We start from the raw sequence: 19,990 nt of genomic DNA, 5'->3' as shown, positions 1-19,990 counted from the left end.
TCAGGTATGTGATTCTTATATTTTTTTATTTTTTTAAAAAGAGAAATTTTATTGAATAAAAGGAGGCAAACAAGCCTATGACAAAATACTGGCAAAGAAAGCTAAAAATTAAAAAGGGGAAGCTCAGTCCTAAACCATAATGGCGAGGGCTTCAAGCCATTCGCTTACCCGAGAAAAAAAAACAAGGCTACGGGAGATCTGCGAGGCGTACCGACGGGGTCCTTGTCCTATTTGATCGTCGGGGGATCTCAGCATATACACCAGGCCGATCAAAAGCCATACGCGCCAAAAGAGTCTCCTCCTCTGGTGAAAAGGGAGATGGAGTCTCCTTTTCAACCAGAGATTTTTCTACTGTCATGTCCACCGCTTTAACACTAGGCTTTGCTTTCTTTTGACGTCGATTTCTACCAATAACTGGAGTAGCCATATGGCAACCCACATGACCACCTCGAGGGGATTTCCTATAGCCACCACGATTCTTTCGACCCAATACCTGAGTCCACCCACCTTGCATCTCCTCTTGATCAAATTGGTCATGATCCGACCCACCCACATCTGACCCAGGTGCACAAGCAGAACCCACACCCATATTTAGGCTCGAATCCACTCCATCCGACCCACCTACGTGAGAATATCCCTCCTTATTTGAATATAAAGACTCCTTTCCCAACTCAATCTCTACCTCATCATTACTTTTAAAACTCAAATTCTTTATTGCATTAAAGTCTCTATATTGATTACCATCATCCTCATCTGATGCCACCTCATTATCTTCTAAATTTAAAAACAAAGGAGCATTTATGTGAGGGTTAATAGAAGTAGTAACCACCACGTCTTTCTCCACTAAATCAGCGCCCAAACCGGCAATCATTCTATCTCTTTCAAAAAATACTCCATCCGATTGGATCTGATTAACTAAATCCCCTTCAACGGGATTCCTTCCCAAACTAGACTCCCCAACCCCAACGACTCTCCTCTCAAGCCTTCCGTCACCTGTAGATTTCGGCACCATGGAAAAGTCCGGCGAGTTCTCCATTTCTCCTCCCTCATGGGCGATCTGCTTCACCAATCCCTGCCTGACCAAAGCATTCTCATTTTCTATCACCTTTCTAGGAGAATCCACATGCGCCTCAACCTGTGCAACAGGCACAGGCTTAGTATGCACGCCGCCCCCATGGCCTTTCTTCTTCCGACATTGATCCACCCCATGCCCAAGCTTCAAGCAACACTCACAGAACAAGGGTAATCTCTCATAATCCACATTCTGAAAAAAAACCAGAGGTACCACACCCAATCCAAATTTGTTCAGGTAAACTCGATCGAATATCCAACTCCACGCATGCCCTCGCCGCCACTGTACGAGTGCAGCAGGCTGTAGCACTTTCTACCTTCAAAACCTTACCCACCGTTCCGACAATGGAGACAAAAAAATTTCCTTGATAGAGATTAACCGGAAGGTTGGGGAAGGAGACCCACACCGGGACAACAGGGGACTCCGAGCCAGATTTAAACTCCCGTGTCCATTTAAAAAACCTGAAGCTACAACTTGAATGAACAGCTGCTCCTTTAACCAGACTTTAAGGAAATCGGTTTTCTCAAGAAACCGAAGAAGGAGATGTCTGCGATCAAACGATGACACCACAACCTCCTATTGTAGGTAAAAGCGTTTCTGCAGGAACGTCTTCACTGCAAAGAGGGAAGGGCGGCCAAAAGCACACTTAGCTACCAACGAGTACTGGAACGGTATTTTAGAGAAAGAGATCTCGTCATTGGAAAAAAACACAGCAGGTGTCCCCATGTGAATCAAAGGGCTTTTGATAGGAATCGATGGAGAATAAAAAATCACTGATCTAGAAACGACACTTGTAAAAGAAGCCTTCGAACCCATAGCCAAACTGGGATCTTCGCCGCCCATCGTCACGCCGGCAGCAGTTGGATCCGGTGGCCGACCCTCCTTGACCGAGGGAGGCTCTGCCATGCTTCTTCAATGGCTCCACGTTTCAAAGTTTCTGTGACTAAGCATCCCACTTCACCCGTTTTCCTGTGGACCTTGTGTGATTGGGACTTAAGTCGGTATGTGATTCTTACCTTACTCTTTAAACAGTCTCTGAAAGAGATAAGGCTACGTACATTTTTTATTTTCTCCAAACCCTATTAAATGCGGGAGTCTAATGCATTGGGTATGACCTGTTTTTCCTATTACTTTATTTTTTTTATTAGCTTCGTGTGTTTTTTATATTATATTTTGATCAAGCAATAAGAAAATCAGTTTAACCAGTGGACTAGGTTGCCTAACATCATCACCCGAACCATAGATTTGATTGTATTAGTCCCTATTGGAATTGTCATTGAGTCATTTATTTATTTCGCAGGTCCTAGCCTAATTTAGGTGGTAACTTTCAATATGTTTCCTCTCTGAATATATGAGGTGGAGAGCATCCCAAATTTTTTCTCCCATGCATCTAGGGGATGGAAAGGCTCACTTTTCTCACAACGTTCTAGATTTTGTTTTACCAAATTTGGTAGGCCATCACTTGGCAAACATGCATTTGTTAGATCAGATCAAAGTGGCCGATCCAAGATTCAATCCGATACATGAAGCGCATAGTGAAGGGAATCAAGAATTGGACTGAGTCGAATCCAATCCGATTCAATCAAATGCGACGATCCAATTTCAATTCCCATAACCATGTTTTTATGGTGCACGATATAACACAGCAGCGCTTTTCTCAAAATCACAGAGTAGTGATTTTTAGTTTTTGCATGGTTTTAAGATGCGGGTATTAAGTAGGACATGCTGATGAGAAGTTACACATGATTTCATACTTTTGGAGGTGTCAATAAGAAAAACCCTTTACTAAATCTACGAGTAACTGCAATGTTGGGAACAATTAATTAAGTAATGGGTATTTCGGTAAAATTCTTATGTAGGGTTTCTCTATAAATATGGAGCTAAGGTTTTGGTTTTGGTTTTTTTTTTTTTTTTTTTTACCCTGTAACGAAATCTGAAAGAGGTGTGAGGTCAAGGGATCTGGGAGCTGGAAGATCCAACACAGCCAAAACAGTCGGGGTTTGGTCATTTCACAAGGGGGGCTGTCTATGAAATGATCCAAATACCCCTCTCTTGGCTGGGTTAGATCCTCCAGTTCCCACCACAGCTGAAGGATATATTGCTGAATTGGAGTTCCTGCGACTGAAATCCTATTCTCCATTGATAGTAAAACAGATCTCATTTCAACGTTGATGTAGACAATTTTACCAAATCACGTAAATCCTTTTATTCATTGTATGATAGTTGTTTGTCATTCCCAATGGTTGATGCAGCATACATGTTAGCATTCATTTTCTACAGCTAAGAACCATTAAGAGGGTAGCATCCACGTAGTTTCCTGAAGAGAAGAAAACATCTTTCTGGCGTAAGCAATCTCTCTGCAGGGGGACCAATTCCGTAAAAGGGTCAAATAGTTTATCGTTAATATTAGATTAGATTAAAAAGTAGGGCAGAGATGAGGTATGGTTAAACGTCATCCGACGATCCTTCTCCAATTTGGGCATAACTAGTACCGTCTCAACTGGGGATCAACCTACTAGGGAGGGTTCTCCATCCTTAAATTTCTAATTGAGATAAAAAGTGCTCTCTGGAATATTAATCATGAAACTTCATAACTATCATTATAATTTCTCTTCTTTAAGATACTGTGTGTGTTCACTTTTCTTTACAACTGAAGTAGACAAGCTTGACTTGTACATCTGTGACAAGAGAAACTCTTGCTTTCCACTTTAACAAGGGTGGGCGGCAAGCATTGTTCTCTGAATCCGGATGTTAATCTAGCTGGTACCTCTGGATTGTTGATGTTTCTTAATCTAAGTTGAAATTAAATATCCATTATAATTGGGGTTTTAAGGTAGAAGTTATAATCTTACATCAGAATAATTCGATATGAAAACTTATATATACTTAAACATTCTCTCTTTAATGGTTAGTTTTTAAGGATGAGTTCTCCCCAAGTCACTAACATCTTTGCATTCATAAACATATTGCATTTGTGGTTTAAATCCGAAACATTCTCTATCTTGAACCAATTCTATTCATTTCAAGTTTGAAATGCTTTTTATATATAGAATGGGAAAAACGAATTCGGCTCTCCTCCAGCCGTGGCGGGTGCTGGAGGATCCAGCCCAGCCAAAACAGGGGTGTTTGGGTCATTTCACTGCCCCCCCCCCCCCCCCCTTCCCCTGTTTTTGACTGAGCTGGATCCTCCAGCTCCCGCCGTGGCTGGAGGAAAGCCAGGTCCGGGAAACTACATAAAATAGGTAATCATGTATAGAAAGAAGAACAGAGCTAGAGATATGTTTGTACCACTTATTATTAGTGATGAGTGTCTAGATCTTCAACCCCATATGTTTGCTGCTGCTGCTGCCCATTTATGGTAATCACGTAGCTAGGCATCCTCCTTGGACGTCTGTGAAGAAGCATCATGAGATGTACTCTCTAAATTACTTGGTGTTGAAGGGCTAAATGAATCCAATTGGGGACCCATAGATGATGGTTCATGATGTGGCTGAGCAGTGGTGGAGGCTTGTGCAGCAGAACGGCACAAGGGGCATGTGGAGTGAGAGCTCAACCACATATTGATGCATTGCAAGTGGAAGATATGTTTACAGGTAGGTATAAGCCTGGCCATGTCTCCTTCCTCTAATTTGCTCAAGCAAACCGCACATTCTACTACGGTGTCAGTGCTGTTCTGGAGCTGGTGGGGTGGATTGTAGACGAAGGTGGGCAGTGAAGCAATGACCGATAGATGGAGAGAGTGCTGCACCACTTGTGAGGCTGTTGAGACAACATTAATGGATGGCTGAGAAGCTTCTCTTCTGTGGCGTCTGCAAGTCCTCCACGCATAAAAATAGATTAACATGACGACTACAACCATAAGGACTAAGGCAATGAATTTACCAACTGAACGGTACCACACATCATCATCAACATCAAGGAGGTAGTAACCTGAATCTTCATCTGAAGCCATGGAAGAAGTAGATAGAACCAAAGAGAAACAACTGGCCTGGTGGATCAAAGGGTTGGGTAGTTTTGGGCTCTCTCTCTCTCTCTCTCTCTCTCTCTCGGTCCCTTGGGTTCTTTGAGTTTCTGATATTTGAATGTATTGTTTACCAACTAAATAAGAATAGCACTAATAATGAGTGGGGAGTGCGTGTGGGTGTTTGTGTGCTTTTTTGCTTTTGTCTACTTGTAAGCGAATGAGGTAACCAAGGAAGGACTTGTCAAAAAATTAAAAAAAGTTAACCAAGGAAGGAAGGAAGGAAGGAGCGAATGAGGTAACCAAGGAAAGACTTATCAAAAAATAAATAAAAGGTAACCAAGGAAGGAGGGAAGGAGGGAAGGAGGGAAGGAAGGAAGGAAGGATACATCTATCTTTCATCAACAGAGTGAACTTATTTTCATTTCCTGTGCACAACTGCACAAAGAGACACACCTGTCCCTATTGCTTTTATAAATATCGTTCTTCCTCATTTGTTCTTATAAATTGATACTTCTATTAAATGGGTTAGAATCTGGTTATACAATTTTGGTCCATATAGATCCTAGGGAAAACCCCCGTTACACAGAGCCTCCCCCTACCCCGTGTATTAGGACTCGAACCTAGGACCTCGTGACTGAAGCACATAGTCCTAAACAGCCGAGAAAACCCATGAGGGGTTAATGTTTTGGGCTCATGTTCTCTGTGCAGTAGCGCAGGCTGCGCCCAGACACATGGGCCTGCCACTCAAGGAGGTAGGATGGTCATTGTGCCCACCCCCATGTGTTTGGGAGCAACCTGCGCCCCTGCCACAGAGAACATTCTCCCTAATGTTTTATATTCCTTTATACAAAATGCTTCTAGAGGGACTTTATCTTTGAATTGGATCTCTTACATGCATAGTCAAAGGACCAACAAGTGGATTAAGACACTGATTTCATAAAATCCGTAAGGGAGAAAGAATGCTAACCGGTGCTGTGTCTCGGCGTGTACCTACCCCCAGGCATAGCCATACGCGAAATGATCGGTGCACCCCCTGGAAAGGCGGAAAGGACCAAGGGTGCGCCGATCATTTCACGTGCGGTTGTGCCTGGGCACAGGTACACGCCGAGGTACAACACCAGTTAGCGTTCCTTTCTCTAGTCCTTAAATATAAAATCATATTCTCTACCAAAAAAAATATATATAAAATCATATTCGCTCCTAATGAGATTCAATTCTTTGTGATGAAACAAGAACTTACTTGAGAGAATGTTCTAATGGTCATTCATATGTAATTCTCAAATTTATTTGGAGCTCTATAGTCTTCAATCTGAATGAACATACATATGATGGCATTTCGAACAATATAAAAGGCCTTGATTATGTGCTCAGTTTACTTTTGACCCATCAACTTCATTAGTATAACATATACAATTATCAATTCTATGTTTTTACTTGGTCTATCTTGGTCCGTAGTCATTTATTTATAGCTTATGTAATGAAAAAAGATAAATTAATCAAGGAGATTAAGAAAAAGTATATTTGAGATAAAATAGGGAATTTATAAGGTAATTGTTGTAAAACAAATGGTCCATAAACGGGTTTAATTGTATTAGGCTCGATTGAGGGTTCGTCGATCCATGAGCCATAGTTTGAAACATTGAGCTAACGTGTCGGATCGAGTTTGAATTTTCACTGATCAAGACAGGTCAGTCCTACCGATGCGGGTTTAGAATTGATATCCCTAGTCGGCAAGGTGGATGCATCATGTGATCAACACACTATGGAGGTATGAAAGAAAGTGACACATCGTCTGTATATGGGTCCACATGCTAGGGAAAAGAAAGAGTGGTTGATCACACGAATGAACCTTATCAAATATGGATGACGTCACCAGAAGGATTGTTTGATATAAATATTAGTATGATCTCAAGATTTTTAACCATCCAATAAATAAATACAAGAAGAATCTTTAGCATATCGACTTAAGAGGCGTTGGATGGCATACTCATCTAGAAAATAGTGACCGTCGTTATGTAATAACGGGTTTGCTTGCTTTAATGGAAAATACTTTCTTGAGGATTCATTTGTTTCCATGTATAAATACGGGAAAGGAAAATTCTCTTGTAAAATAGAAATTTATACCGATGTTTTAAAGTAAAAAATAAAATTAAACGGAGTAAAATTTTAATGTAAACTATCATTTGCACATATATATAACAAGATAAACAATGTCTAAAAGAATCATTTGTAAATATAAAATGGTAAATTTTATTATACTCTCTCCAATGTAGATAAATTTGTCTCCATGCATCACCAAATTAGTTCTACCAAGGACGAACAAGGTCTAGATTGATTAGTTACATTCTAAATTTCAAAGTCAAATTCAATCATGTAAACCCCATTAATGTACTAGCACATGTCCTTGCACTGGAATGCAATCTCTCTACAATCCTTATCTTGGTGTGCATTCTAAATTTCAAAGTCAAATTCAATCATGTAAACCCCATTAATGTACTAGCACATGTCCTTGCATTGGAATGCAATCTCTCTACAATCCTTATCTTGGTGTGCAACCTTTGCCCTTTGGTACTCGTAGATTTTCAAAACTTCATTTGCTATTTAGCCAATTCCATTTTGGTTGAAATATAATTGCACACACTAGGAGGCAATGAGGGGACCCACAAGGGGTCAAATATGGTACCCAAAGGCTCCACTTCTTGAAAAGCAATTAAATGTGGACTAGGTGTCGCTAAGGAGACTTGAACCACCGATCAAGCGCCTGACGCAGTTCTCCCAAGGGAATAGCTAACCACAAGGGCAAGCCCTAGATCGACAGTAGTTCTCCTCTCAATATCCATAGGAGGTGGGATAGAGACAAACGTAGGCTGGATATGTCCAACTTTTACCTATTTTGTTAAAACGATTGACCACATGCCTTTTTGACTTCAATGCTTGTACAAGGTTTTATTTTTCTTTCAGTATTTTAAATTTGTATAAAATTAAAGGCAAGAGAATGCTAACTAACTGCATCCGGTGTGTAGCTCCTATGCCTAGATACATGGCTACATAAAATTACCATAATGTTGTCAAGAATTTTTATCTTTCCATGGGGATACGGTGGATATTTCATACGGGCCTTGTGTCTAGGCGTAGGAGCCTCGCACCGCGCCTAACTAGATAGCTTTCTTTTTTTCAAAATTATAATATTTTAAAGGGGAATGATTCCTCATGATGCCAATGGGGGAGGGGAATCTCCCATGTCATACTAATGAGGGTATTGAGAATGGTATAATTCTTAAAATAAAATAAAAAAGAGAATAGTATAATTTACATGGGCCCACATGATCAAGATAAAGAGAGAACAATAAAAAATTAAAAAAAAAACCAATGTAAGATGACTAGCATCGCGGGGAACTTTTTCCCTATTTTATATACAATTTCCATACTCTCTTTTGAAAATTTTAATAAATTAATATTTCATTTAGAAATTAGAAACCTCACCATGTGGGTGGGTATCTTTTTTCCTTAATAGGAAACTAACCTCCCTGTTCCCTTCTCCAATTGTAAACTCTAAAATAAATATGGGTGATATATTTTAAGTTGGGTATCTTATTTTGCATATTTTGGTCATCAATCAAAGCCCATACCACCCAATCACAACTTTCCTAGTGACACAACCCCCAATCACTCCAGAAGATTTTTATCCAATTATATCATTCTTCTATACTTGCTGTATATTTATTTATTATTTTTTTTGATAAGAGCATTTCATTAACGTGGGAACAATGTTCCCGAAACATCCGTAAACAACAAATAAAATTATTAGTTCAGTGATTAAAAAACTGAGGTCAATCATAAACTCAAACGTCCTAAGTTCAAAGCCCATTGTCCTCACTTTAGGCCAGTCATCACTCCGTCTCAAACCAATTGATTGTTGTGATGAAAATTTAGTGTGATAATAGGTGCGGTGGCCATTTTGCTACCGGGGGATTAGTCGGGCCAATGTGTGTGAATATCGGGCACCCCCTTCCAACTCCCTCTATATCTCACCCACCCCTACCTCTGTCAAACACTATCATAGACCGAAATCCTGTATCTACTGCACTATTCAGACGATACAATCAGGTCAACTGATTTTATGTATCCACGACAAAGGAACCGTTAGCACGACATGTTAAACTAGTGGCTTAGCTTGCCAGATAATATCTAAACGAGTTTATTGGTATTTTTCTCCCTGATTTTGCGGATACCGAAGGTCCCGGTGATCTTGTTTAGGGCTTTGTTTGTCCATTAGCTTTGCTATTCGTAGATTGTTTTGATTATTAAGAAGTTTTTGAATGGTTAATTATTTCTTGAAAGTGATTGGATGAATGTGGAATGAAATAAAATTATTAGTTAATTACCCCATATTAGGAATAGCCTACCTGAGTTTATATGTTGTTCTTTTGAAAAATGAAAGATTTACGAGGGAAAATTAAGATATTTCCTCTTACATTCCATCATTAGTTGCTGTTTTGCTGAAAAAACTATAACATCTTTGTTATAATGATATTCAAATAGAATATAAACTTGACTTAATTATATGTTGTTGACCATTGCCACTAAAACTCAATATTGATGAAGTACTGATGTTTTTGTCATGTCTTTCATTGTTTTGTATATCACATTCTCTATTATAGTCATAGAATCCAAACGAGATTAGGAGAAAAATGGTGAGACTGAGTTGTGCCACCGGTCACTCTCCTTAAGACCTTAGTTCCCTTTTATTGGTACAACCGGGTTGACGTGAACTAGTCTCCCAAGATAAAACAGCTCCTATTGACCCTCTTGTCCATATGCACTCGTTGATACCTTGGGGCTGTGCTCAATTTCAAAAACGAAAAGCTAAAATTAGAGGTCGTGAATTCCATTTAAGAGAATGAGAGAGTGTGTGTGTGAGTTGACACACCTATTCGAATGGTTATTTCATTTAAATGGGCCCAAGCCCACATAATAACTAAGTCAAACAAGGTGGCCCAAGTCCCATCCAGCCCAAGACCGTGACAAAAAGATGAGGTGAACACACCTATTCGTATGGTTGTTTCTTTTTATGTACCATTTAAATGGGCCCAACCCATGTAACAACTAAGTCACATAAAGTAGCCCAACAACGTGAGATGCCAAGCCAAAAAAAACAAAAAAAGGCACGGCCCATATTGCTTCACCCACACCCACGTCCGGCCCGGCTAAACTCTTTTCAGCGCGTGCGCATGTGTATGAAAAAGCAACACAAACCCTCTAGTGTTTGTGGGGCCCACTCTAGTGTATGGGAGTTAGATTGTGCCAGTTTAGTATGAGATAGGTTAAAGGGCTTGATTTAACGCGTTCAATAAGCTCTGGAGCTTTTGGCGTATCAGTCAAGTACATAACATTTGGTATCAGAACTAGACACTACGTCACGGGTTTCACTCACAGAAAGGGCAACCTGCTGTTAGACAAAAACCTTGAAGCAGAGTGGAGCTGTTTGAAAAAGGCTACCTACCACCAGAGTGAGAGTCGCCTAGAGTGAGAGTTTCCAAGGATAACAGTTGTGAAAGCATGGTGGTCTGTTATGTGCCTAATGGGGTCCGATCTACTATATGAGTTCTAGATTGGACACTTTAAACTCGAAAAAAGCTGCTTGAGCTCTAGAAAACACCTCATCAGGGGTATTGTCCCTTGGATCGAAAACTTTATCATTTCGGGCAAGCCAAAGACGAATCTAACTCCTCTCAGGTTCCCTGCCCGGTTAGGTTCGTAGGTTCCTCTCATAGGGGGGCGGAAATGACGACCTCACCTCCTGCCCGAACACACTGCCCGGGTGGGATGAGGTCGTCATTTCCGCCCTCCCTATGAGAGGAACCTACGAACCTAAGAGGGCAGGGAACCTGAGAGGAGAAAAATTCGCCAAAGACATATAATAGGCTTTAACACTTCAGCCGCTATCTTCTTACTTGGAAAATTGAATTGGTCCCAAATCTTCAGTAGATGAGATAAGCTTGGGGTGGTATCGGTAGGATGGAAAGGGAACTTGGGAAGTGGGAACCATTGGGTGCTCCATCCACGCAGTTTCCTAAAGACAGATAAAGTTGATTTTTTTGCACTCTCTCATCATCCGGGGAAGAGAGGGGGGGGGACCATTTATATAGAAAAGGAAATTGCAAAAAATAGTAAGAGATGAGATAACTAGTTGCATACTCAACTGGGGATGAACAACCAACCAGCTTCGAAGGTTGGGGGGGGGGGGGGGTGTTGGGGGTGGGTTCACAATCCTTTCTATCTATCTAAACCTCATCTGTTTGTTGCAGCCCGGCCATCTATGGTAATCACATAGGCATGCTCCTTGGAAGTAGTTTGTGAAGAAGCATCATCTGATGTACCCTCTGCAATTGAAGCTTGTACAGAAGAACGGCAGATGGGGCATGTGGAGTGAGAGCTCAGCCACATATTGATGCATTGTAAGTGAAACATATGCTTACAGGTAGGTATTAGCTTGGTCATGTCTCCTTCCTCAAAGTTGCTCAAGCAAACTGCACATTCTAGTGTGTCAATGTTGGTGTGGAGCTTGTGGGCTACTTTGTATACGAAGGTGGGTAGTAAAGCGATGACCGATGGATGGAGAACGTTGTCGATGGGTGGTGGTGGTGGTGGGCGGCGAGAGTCCACCACTTGTGAGGCGGCCGTTGATAAGACTTCATCAATGGATTGCTGAGTCTCAACATCTCTTTTGTGGCGTCTGTAAGTACTCCACGCATAGAAATAGACTAAGATGAGGAATAGGACTAGAGCGCATAAGCCAATGCTCTTACTAAGGGAATGGTACCACTCATCATCATCAGAATCCATGGAAGTAGAATTAGATAGAACGAACCACAAAGAGAGACAAGTATGGTGGATTTAAGGTGTGGTTGTTGTTTTAGAGTCTCTCTAGTTGTCTCTCAGATCTATTATTATCTGCTAACTGCCAGCCAATTGGAATAAGAAACTACTATTGAGTGACCGCTTTTCTCGGCGGTCTGTTTGTGAATGAATGAATGAATGAGGTAACCAAGGAAGGTCTTATAAGAAAAACACAAAAAAAAAAAAGGCAACCAAGGAACGTTTAGGAAACATCCTTCTTTTCTTCAAGAGAGATGGATTTCATCTTAGCCGGCCCTCAGGTAACCAAGGAAAGTATTATAAGAAAGAATTAAAAAAAAAAAATGGTACCTTAATCAGTGATCACTACCAGGCTTTGCTTGATTCAACGGAAATTAATTTTGTTCTTAAAAGAATCAATTTTAAGCTATATATGAAGTGGCAAAATTAACTCTAAATATGCTCTCCAATGTGGACAACCTTCTTTTCTACATGGACCATCCATCTAACAAGAAAGATGTGGAAATTTTAACGTTGGATAAGTCACATGCTAAAATTTAAGGTCAAGATTCAATTCCGCACCACAAAGTGTTCCTAGCTTAATTGGTTTGCACCTTTTGGGTACTCCCAACACTTTTAATTAAACTTCATTTTGTTATTAGGCAAATTTTATATTGGCTGCAATTCGGCATGTGAGAAATGAATCTTAGAACCCCTACTTATCCACAAAATATAGGTTTTATCAAATTGGCACATGACTTATTTGTGCAGAGAAGCTCTTTCAATGCTCATGAGGAAAATTTACATTTTTTTTTTTTTATTGTCAATTATCCTTTTTTAAGTATTACATAAAAATGAAACATTTTATAGGTATGATTGATTAAGTAAAATAATCCAATCATATGATGGGTATAGTGTTCTTTATGGCTGGCAATAATTGTAGTGAAAATGATTGATCCATTACCCTGGTAATGATTCCTTTATATCCTTTTCACATAATAACTAGTGAGACCCATATTGACATTTCTCTCTTATTCTGACCATGTTCGTATAGACCCTATATAGAACATACCATTTTTCTACCTTTTGGTGGTTGTATTGTGCAGATTCTTTCTTACACTGCCTTTGTAGAAAACTCTCTCCCATAATTGTATTACTAATTAAGATATCAATTTCATTTGGGAGAAATAACATAGAAGGAAATAAATTTAAAAGTTGTTTTCCAAATTTTTGTATTGTATTTCAATAGCTGCTTTCATTTTTTAATTTCATTGTATAGTTTTACACCTACTTTTATGACAAATTCTATAAAAACAATTTTGTTAAAACAAAAAAGGCAAAGGGAACTGAGAACATATGCTCGGCATTTCTCAAAATAATATATATATGGTAGAAGACCAACTCCTCACATAAGAGGTCATGAGTTCAAACTACCTTGGGGCCTATCCCCATCCCCTATCCCTCCCCCCTATTAAAGCTCTTCAAATCCAAAAAAAAAATAAAAAAATATATGATAGATGGCTTTGATCATTTCTTTTCTACACACATGGTGAAGTTTCTAAATCAAAATGTGTTAATAATATATTAAAATTTTCAAAAATGAACAACCAACCTGTTTGTTGTATCTTAAAATATTTTGGTTGTTTAAAAAAACAATCTGTTATACTTATGTGAAATATTCTTCACGGCATCTAAGCTTTTGAATTAGCATGGGAATCAATGTTCAAAATCCAGGTATCGGACTTGGGATCGGCCAAGCAAATACCGATTTGGATCGGTCTTTTCGACTTGGATCCATCAAAATGACCAAAATCCAGGTTTTACTGGATCGGGCTTGGATCGGGCTTGGATCGGTTGTACTACGAGACCTCTGCCCCACACATCTAATCAGCTCACGTGGTTCACCGGTTCCACCAGCTAGACCAAATTCGTGATTCTGTCGATACAGAGGTGCGCTTGAAGTGGGGTGTGTGCTATCCATCCCTCTCTTTTCAATAAAAAAGGAGTTTCAAAGAGACGAGCAAATGCTTTGAGCGATCCGTAAGAAATTCATAGTCATGGTTCAAAAAGAAAATATTAATAAAATATGAAATAGATACAGATCGGTCAAAAATTCAAAAAAAAAAAAATGTTAAAATCCCTAAAATATTGGTAAAAAAAACCAAAAAAAATGGCTAATCTCGGATCGGATTGGCTGAACCAATCGAGTTATCCGATCCAGGGAACGATCCAGTAAAACCTGGATGGATTGGTCTAATCTCAGGATCGGCCTCGGCCACAATGGAGTCTATGGATCCTAAACAATAAAGGGTAAGAGTTTAATGATGATACAAGAATCCAATCACATGGAGTCAAAGAGTGAAGGAAAACTTACTCCTAATCCGTAAAGTGGGTTCAAGCCGGCTGGGGGTTTCATTTTCTTTTCACTACAAGAAATCTCTCATTTTGGCGACGGTTTTTTCAAGTGCCAAAAAATCAAATCCGTTGCTAAAAATCTGGATGACGGTTTTCTAACCGGTTGCCATAACCGTTGTCATAAATGTTGCAGCTGAAAATATGTGACGGTTAAAAGGGTGGCATTGAGAAATATACTATGCGACAGTAGAAATAGTAACGTTACGGACTAAAATCTCTTTTTTTTTTGTTTCCCTGTAAACGTGAATAAGCGTTTCATTTGATAAATAAGCTAGGGGAGTGTTACTTTGTAGGATCTTTATCTTCTCAGGTTCCCTTCCCGGTACAGTTCATACAGTTTCTCTCATAGGGTGGTGAAAATGATCACCTTATCCCCTGCCTGAACACACTATCTGGGTGAGGTCCACCCCCCTCTTATTACAGGCACAAGGAAAGTGTATCGGACAAGGAACCTGAGAGGATAATTTTTTTGGTTAGTTTGCGCCAACATACAAATGACAGTTTATATTTTGAGCAGATGTAATAATTTTTAAATGTAAAGATATTTTGATTACAGGTCTAGAATAAAGAAATGCTAAGAATGAGAAGCTATGTACTATGACCCTTTCTCTAAGGAAACAAATTCTTTTAGGGAAAAAAAAAAAAGAGAAAGGGTAATGAGATCCCCATGCCCCAAAAAGTTTTTCTTTGCAGAAAACCAAGAATTTAAAATGATGTAGAAAAATAGCAATCATCCAATTATATGGTTTGACAAGATTACCTATGACCACGGTAAGATCAAAACTACTTCACTATCAAAGAATAATAGATTATAACCGCTCATCCTCACCAATCTTTTGGATTTCAGAGTAAACTCTCTCTACAAAACATATAATGAAACCCTACATCGGCATATATTACCGAAATATCTTCGTAACCCTAAAATTTTTTCCTCAAGTCTAACGCCTGAATCCGTCATGAACCCACCACGGCCATTCAGCTCACAAATCTATCATTTATTTTTGGCCACATCACTCCCAACAATTGCCCCCTTAGAGAAGCTAGGGAACCATTGGGTGTCCATCCACGCATTTTCTTGAAGACTTGCACTCTCAGATAGCGAGGGAGAAGTTTATTACTAGTTGCATTCTCAAGTCTCAACTGGGGATGAACAACCTGCTCTGGTGGGGTGTGGGTGGGTTGGTTGAGTTCTCAATTGTTTATAACATGAGACAAAAGTGCAGGAAAATTAATGATGAAGATAAGATCGATGGTTGAGAAGAGAAGTATATTGATAATTCATCTATATATTGTCGGAGATCGATCGAGACATATATGTTTAGGTATACAAATTATTACTGATGATCGACTATCCATCTATCTATTTATCTATCTAAGATCTTCAACTTCAAACCTCATCAGTTTCCTGCCGTCGTCGACCATCTATAGTGATCATGTTGGGTTCCAGCTGGTCGTCCTTGGAAGTAGTTTGTGAAGAAGCATCATGAGATGTACCCTCTGCAGTGGAGGCGGCTTGTACAGCAGAACGGCAGATGGGGCATGTGGAGTGTGAGCGGAGCCAGGTATTGATGCATTGTAAGTGAAACATATGGTTACAGGTAGGTATTAGCTTTATCATGTCTCCTTCCTCAAACTTGTTCAAGCAAACCGCACATTCTACTACTGTGTCAAACTTGGTATGGAGGTGGCCAACTTTGTAGACGAAGGTGGGTAGTGAAGCGATGACCGATGGATGGAGAATGTTTTCAATGGGTGGTGTGAGGCGAGAGAGGTCCACCAATTGTGTGACCGATGAGATTCCTCCATAATTAATGGATGAGGACGACAGAGCAGCTTCTCTTTCTCTTTCTCTTTCTCTAGTTTGGCGTCTGTAAGTAGTACAGGCATAGACGAAGAGTAAATTGACGAGTAAGGCCACAGCACATAAGGCAATGATCTTACTTATGGAATGGTACCACACATCTGCATCAACAAAGGAGAAACCTCCTGAATGATCATCGGAACCCATGGAAGGAAGGAAGTAGATTTGATAGCAAATTAAGAACCCACCCTACCTTCCCAAGAAAGAAAGCAAAACAACAACGAATCCACAACAACAAATGGCAGGCAGATTTAAGGGGCGAAATGTGAGAGAAGGCAGAATATATACATACACAATTCAAGTCAAGTCAAAAGTCAAGGTCGTCTCCATAAGTCTTCTCTCTCCCTTGTTGTAACTGTTTCGATCAGTTACAAAAGTTTTGTAACCCAATTTCCCTTTATTTATTTATAATGCCCATGTTATTTTATCATTTAAGTTATGAATGAACCACTTTTTGAAAAAGACCAACAACTATCCTCGCCCCGCCCCCACCCCAGCCAAGATAGGGCCCAGCCCAGGAGTGTCAATTCCAGGCCCGGCCTGGCAGGCCCGACCAATCCCGCCCAGTTAAAGCCCGATCAGGACTAGACCGATTCTTAAAGCCCGACACGTTTAATAATAGGACGGTCCCGGTGTGGGGTCCTAGCCCGTCGGGCGCCCGACCGGACCAACCGTTTTCAAGCCCGACCTAGCCCGCCCAGCTACAGCCCGACCTAGCCCGACCCTTTAAGCAAACCACCCTCCATTAATCCATTTAGCCCACCTGATAACCCTCTCTCTTTTCCTATTTAACTCCTTAAAATGATTAGCCCATTAAACTCAAATTAATGGACAATTCAATTGATGGGTTTCTTTAACTCAGAAAAATGTTTATATTCTTCTCCATTAAGGTTCTCATTTCATAGAATCAGAACCAGACATATACAAAAAGGGCTAGGGGTGTTCTTGCTCCAAAGAGAAAACAAATAGTAGGACGAACCCAGTACCGTCAATGATGATTGAGCTGATAAGCATAAGCACTTCATAAATTTGAGTTAATTATAATTACAAAAAGAAACAAATCAGTAAATAAAAACTAATAAACATAAGTTCTTCCTTTTTTTTAGTAGAAACTAATAAACATAAGTTCAGGAAAAGATTATGGTTTGAAAAATTGGGTTTGGATTTGGGTCTTGAATGTGTTTTGGTGGAAACCCATTTCTTTTCTCTTTATTTTTTCAAGTAGGAATTTAATTCTGTAAAGGCCCGATCAAGACCCGGGTAAGGCCCGATGAAGAGTTAAACAGACCCACAACCCGATTAAGACCCGATTAAAGCCCGATTTTAATACCCAATTAAAGACCGACACCGACCGAACCCCGATCAAGCCCTACATGGCCCGGACCGAATACTTAAATGGTCGAACACGGTGCAGCTTGCATAATTGGTGAGGCCTGGCTAGGCCCGACCGAACCCGACCGAGCCTGAAATTGTTGCTAAGGGCTACACCCAAATTGAAGGCGTTGATTATCACGACACCTTTGCTCCTGTTGCTAAACTTGTCACTATACGAGTTCTTCTCACTATTGCAACTGTCAATGCTTGGCCTCTTCATCAATGCCGTCGCTTGGCCTCTTCATCAATGACGTCTATAATGCTTTCCTTCATGGGGATCTTTTGGAGGATGTTTATATGACCCCCCCGCTTGGTTATCTTCACAAGGGGGAGAACGTTGTTTGTAAATTACACCGCTCTCTCTATGGCTTGAAACAGGCATCACACAACTAGTTCGCCAAATTATCCACTGCTTTACTAAGCTTTGGCTTTATTCCATCCTAGGCTGACCATTCGCTTTTTGTGCTCCACCGAGACTCTGCTTCCATCTTCATCCTCGTATATGTGGATGACATTATCATCACCGATTCAGATGTTGCTTTATCACAGGATGTCAAAACCCCCATCAGCAACCAGTTCCATACTAAAGACATTGGCATTTTAAAATATTTCCTTGGTATAGAAGTTGCTCGCTCCAACAAGGATCTATCTTTGTCAACGGAAATACACCCTCGATATTTTTAATGATTGTGGACTCACAGGGGCTCGTCCTACAGATTTTCCAATGGAACAAAATCTGAAACTCTCTGACTCTACAGGCAAGGTTCTCTCAGATCCATCACCTTATCGGCGATTAGTTGGGCGTTTGATCTATCTTACTATTACATGACCCGATATTGTTCATACTGTTAATATCTTAAGTCAATTTATGCACCAACCTCGCCAACCACACTTGGATGCGGCCCATCGCTTGCTTCGTTACCTTAAAGGCACCCCTGGTCAAGGTCTTTTTATACCTGCAACGACTACTTTACAGTTGACCGCTTTTTGTGACTCTGATTGGACGAGCTGCCCAATGACTCGCCTGTCTACCACCGGATACTGCATTCTCCTTGGCATAGTTTCGATATTTTGGAAGACAAAGAAACAAACCACAGTGTCACGTTCCTCTGCTGAAGCAGAATGCTACGCCATGGCCGTTGCTACATGTGAACTCACTTGGCTCTCCTACCTCTTTCGGGATTTAGGATTACCTCCCCCGGCGCATATCCCTCTCTATTGTGACAACCAAGCAGCCCTCCACATTGCCGCCAACCCAGTATATCATGAACGCACAAAACATATTGAAATAGATTGTCATGTCGTTCGAGAGAAAATTCAACTGGGTTTGCTTCACCCTACCAAGATTCCGTCTGCCGATCGAGTCACCAATCTCTTTACTAAGTCTCTTGGTCGGGTACAATTTCAATATCTCAAGTCCAAGATGTGTTGAACACACAGTGCAGATGGCAGTGACTGTGTGTTGGTTGTCATTGTTGTCAACATAGTGCATGTGTGTTGTTGTGGTCAACACAATGCATCTTGGTGCAGATACAACTCATAGGGGCATTTTGGTCATTTGACAGTGTTGTGACATGTTGGCAATGATGTTGGAGCATCCGAGAATTATGTGGCAGCATAAGATTGTTCATTGCAGTGTTTGGAAGCTTTAAATAGCCTTGGGTGAAGGCTAGGTGCATTAAGAATGTTGATTTCATAGGTTTCCACACTGGCAGTGTGTTCGTCGACATTTTTGGAGGGTATTATGACGGAACTGGGTGGAGCATTCTGCATGAGTATTTTAGTTTGTCGAGTTCTCTTCGAAATGCAATTGGAATCGTGCAATTCCGAGTTCAGACGATGAAGTTATAGCAATTCCCGTTTGGTCACCTAAAATGAAGGGCATTTTAGTCAATCCGAATTGTTTTGGGGTTTCCTGAGAAAATCAGTAAGGATTTTGCTGATGTGGCTAATTTTGATTGGTAGTGGTCATCGTCATGGACACGTGGCTGCAAACGGCACTCAAATCGGAGCTAAAATGAAGAAGTTGTGGCCTAGATTCCATTTCGGGTTCTCTGATAGGTTGGGATGTAGAAGATTCCGATCAACATGATCACATTCAACTGAGGTTTTAAAATTTGAATGCGCGGTCCAGATTATTCCAGATCTGTAGACCCTGTGGTCCCTGATTGAATGTAGCGCGTACATATAAAGCACCCAAGAAAGATTCTGTTTCGGAAGATGTCATAGGCCCTATCATTTCAAGGTGAAATAGATGACTATCCGATGGCTGAAAAGTATTCCCGCCTTCACCGACAGATCTAACGGCTATAAGGCTGCCGTACGAGACAGCCATTAGGAGCGCGAAACGTCGCCTGCTACTGTCAGCCTTTGACATTGACTTTACCTCGTGATACTGATCTGACGGATGAGATCTTAAGCGATCTGACGTATGAAAAACATGCAT

General features: G+C 40.5%; 3 protein-coding genes across 3 annotated transcripts; all 3 read right to left on the bottom strand.

The window, feature by feature from the left end:
- Positions 1 to 4,442: 4,442 nt before the first annotated feature.
- On the bottom strand, positions 4,443 to 5,024 carry LOC122651034 (RING-H2 finger protein ATL39-like). The gene has a single exon (XM_043844376.1). It carries the CDS (start codon positions 5,022 to 5,024, stop codon positions 4,443 to 4,445), a length of 582 nt encoding a protein of 193 aa, XP_043700311.1.
- A 6,303-nt stretch (positions 5,025 to 11,327) lies between these two features.
- On the bottom strand, positions 11,328 to 11,882 carry LOC122651032 (RING-H2 finger protein ATL39-like). Its single transcript, XM_043844375.1, has one exon. The coding sequence runs from the start codon at positions 11,880 to 11,882 to the stop codon at positions 11,328 to 11,330; it is 555 nt and encodes a 184-aa protein (XP_043700310.1).
- A 3,814-nt stretch (positions 11,883 to 15,696) lies between these two features.
- Positions 15,697 to 16,317, bottom strand: LOC122651031 (RING-H2 finger protein ATL5-like). The gene has a single exon (XM_043844374.1). The coding sequence runs from the start codon at positions 16,315 to 16,317 to the stop codon at positions 15,697 to 15,699; it is 621 nt and encodes a 206-aa protein (XP_043700309.1).
- Between the last annotated feature and the right edge of the window lie 3,673 nt (positions 16,318 to 19,990).

Source organism: Telopea speciosissima, chromosome 2, assembly GCF_018873765.1.
Source record: "Telopea speciosissima isolate NSW1024214 ecotype Mountain lineage chromosome 2, Tspe_v1, whole genome shotgun sequence".
Lineage (NCBI taxonomy): Eukaryota > Viridiplantae > Streptophyta > Magnoliopsida > Proteales > Proteaceae > Telopea > Telopea speciosissima.
This window is presented reverse-complemented; position numbering and strand designations above follow the sequence as displayed.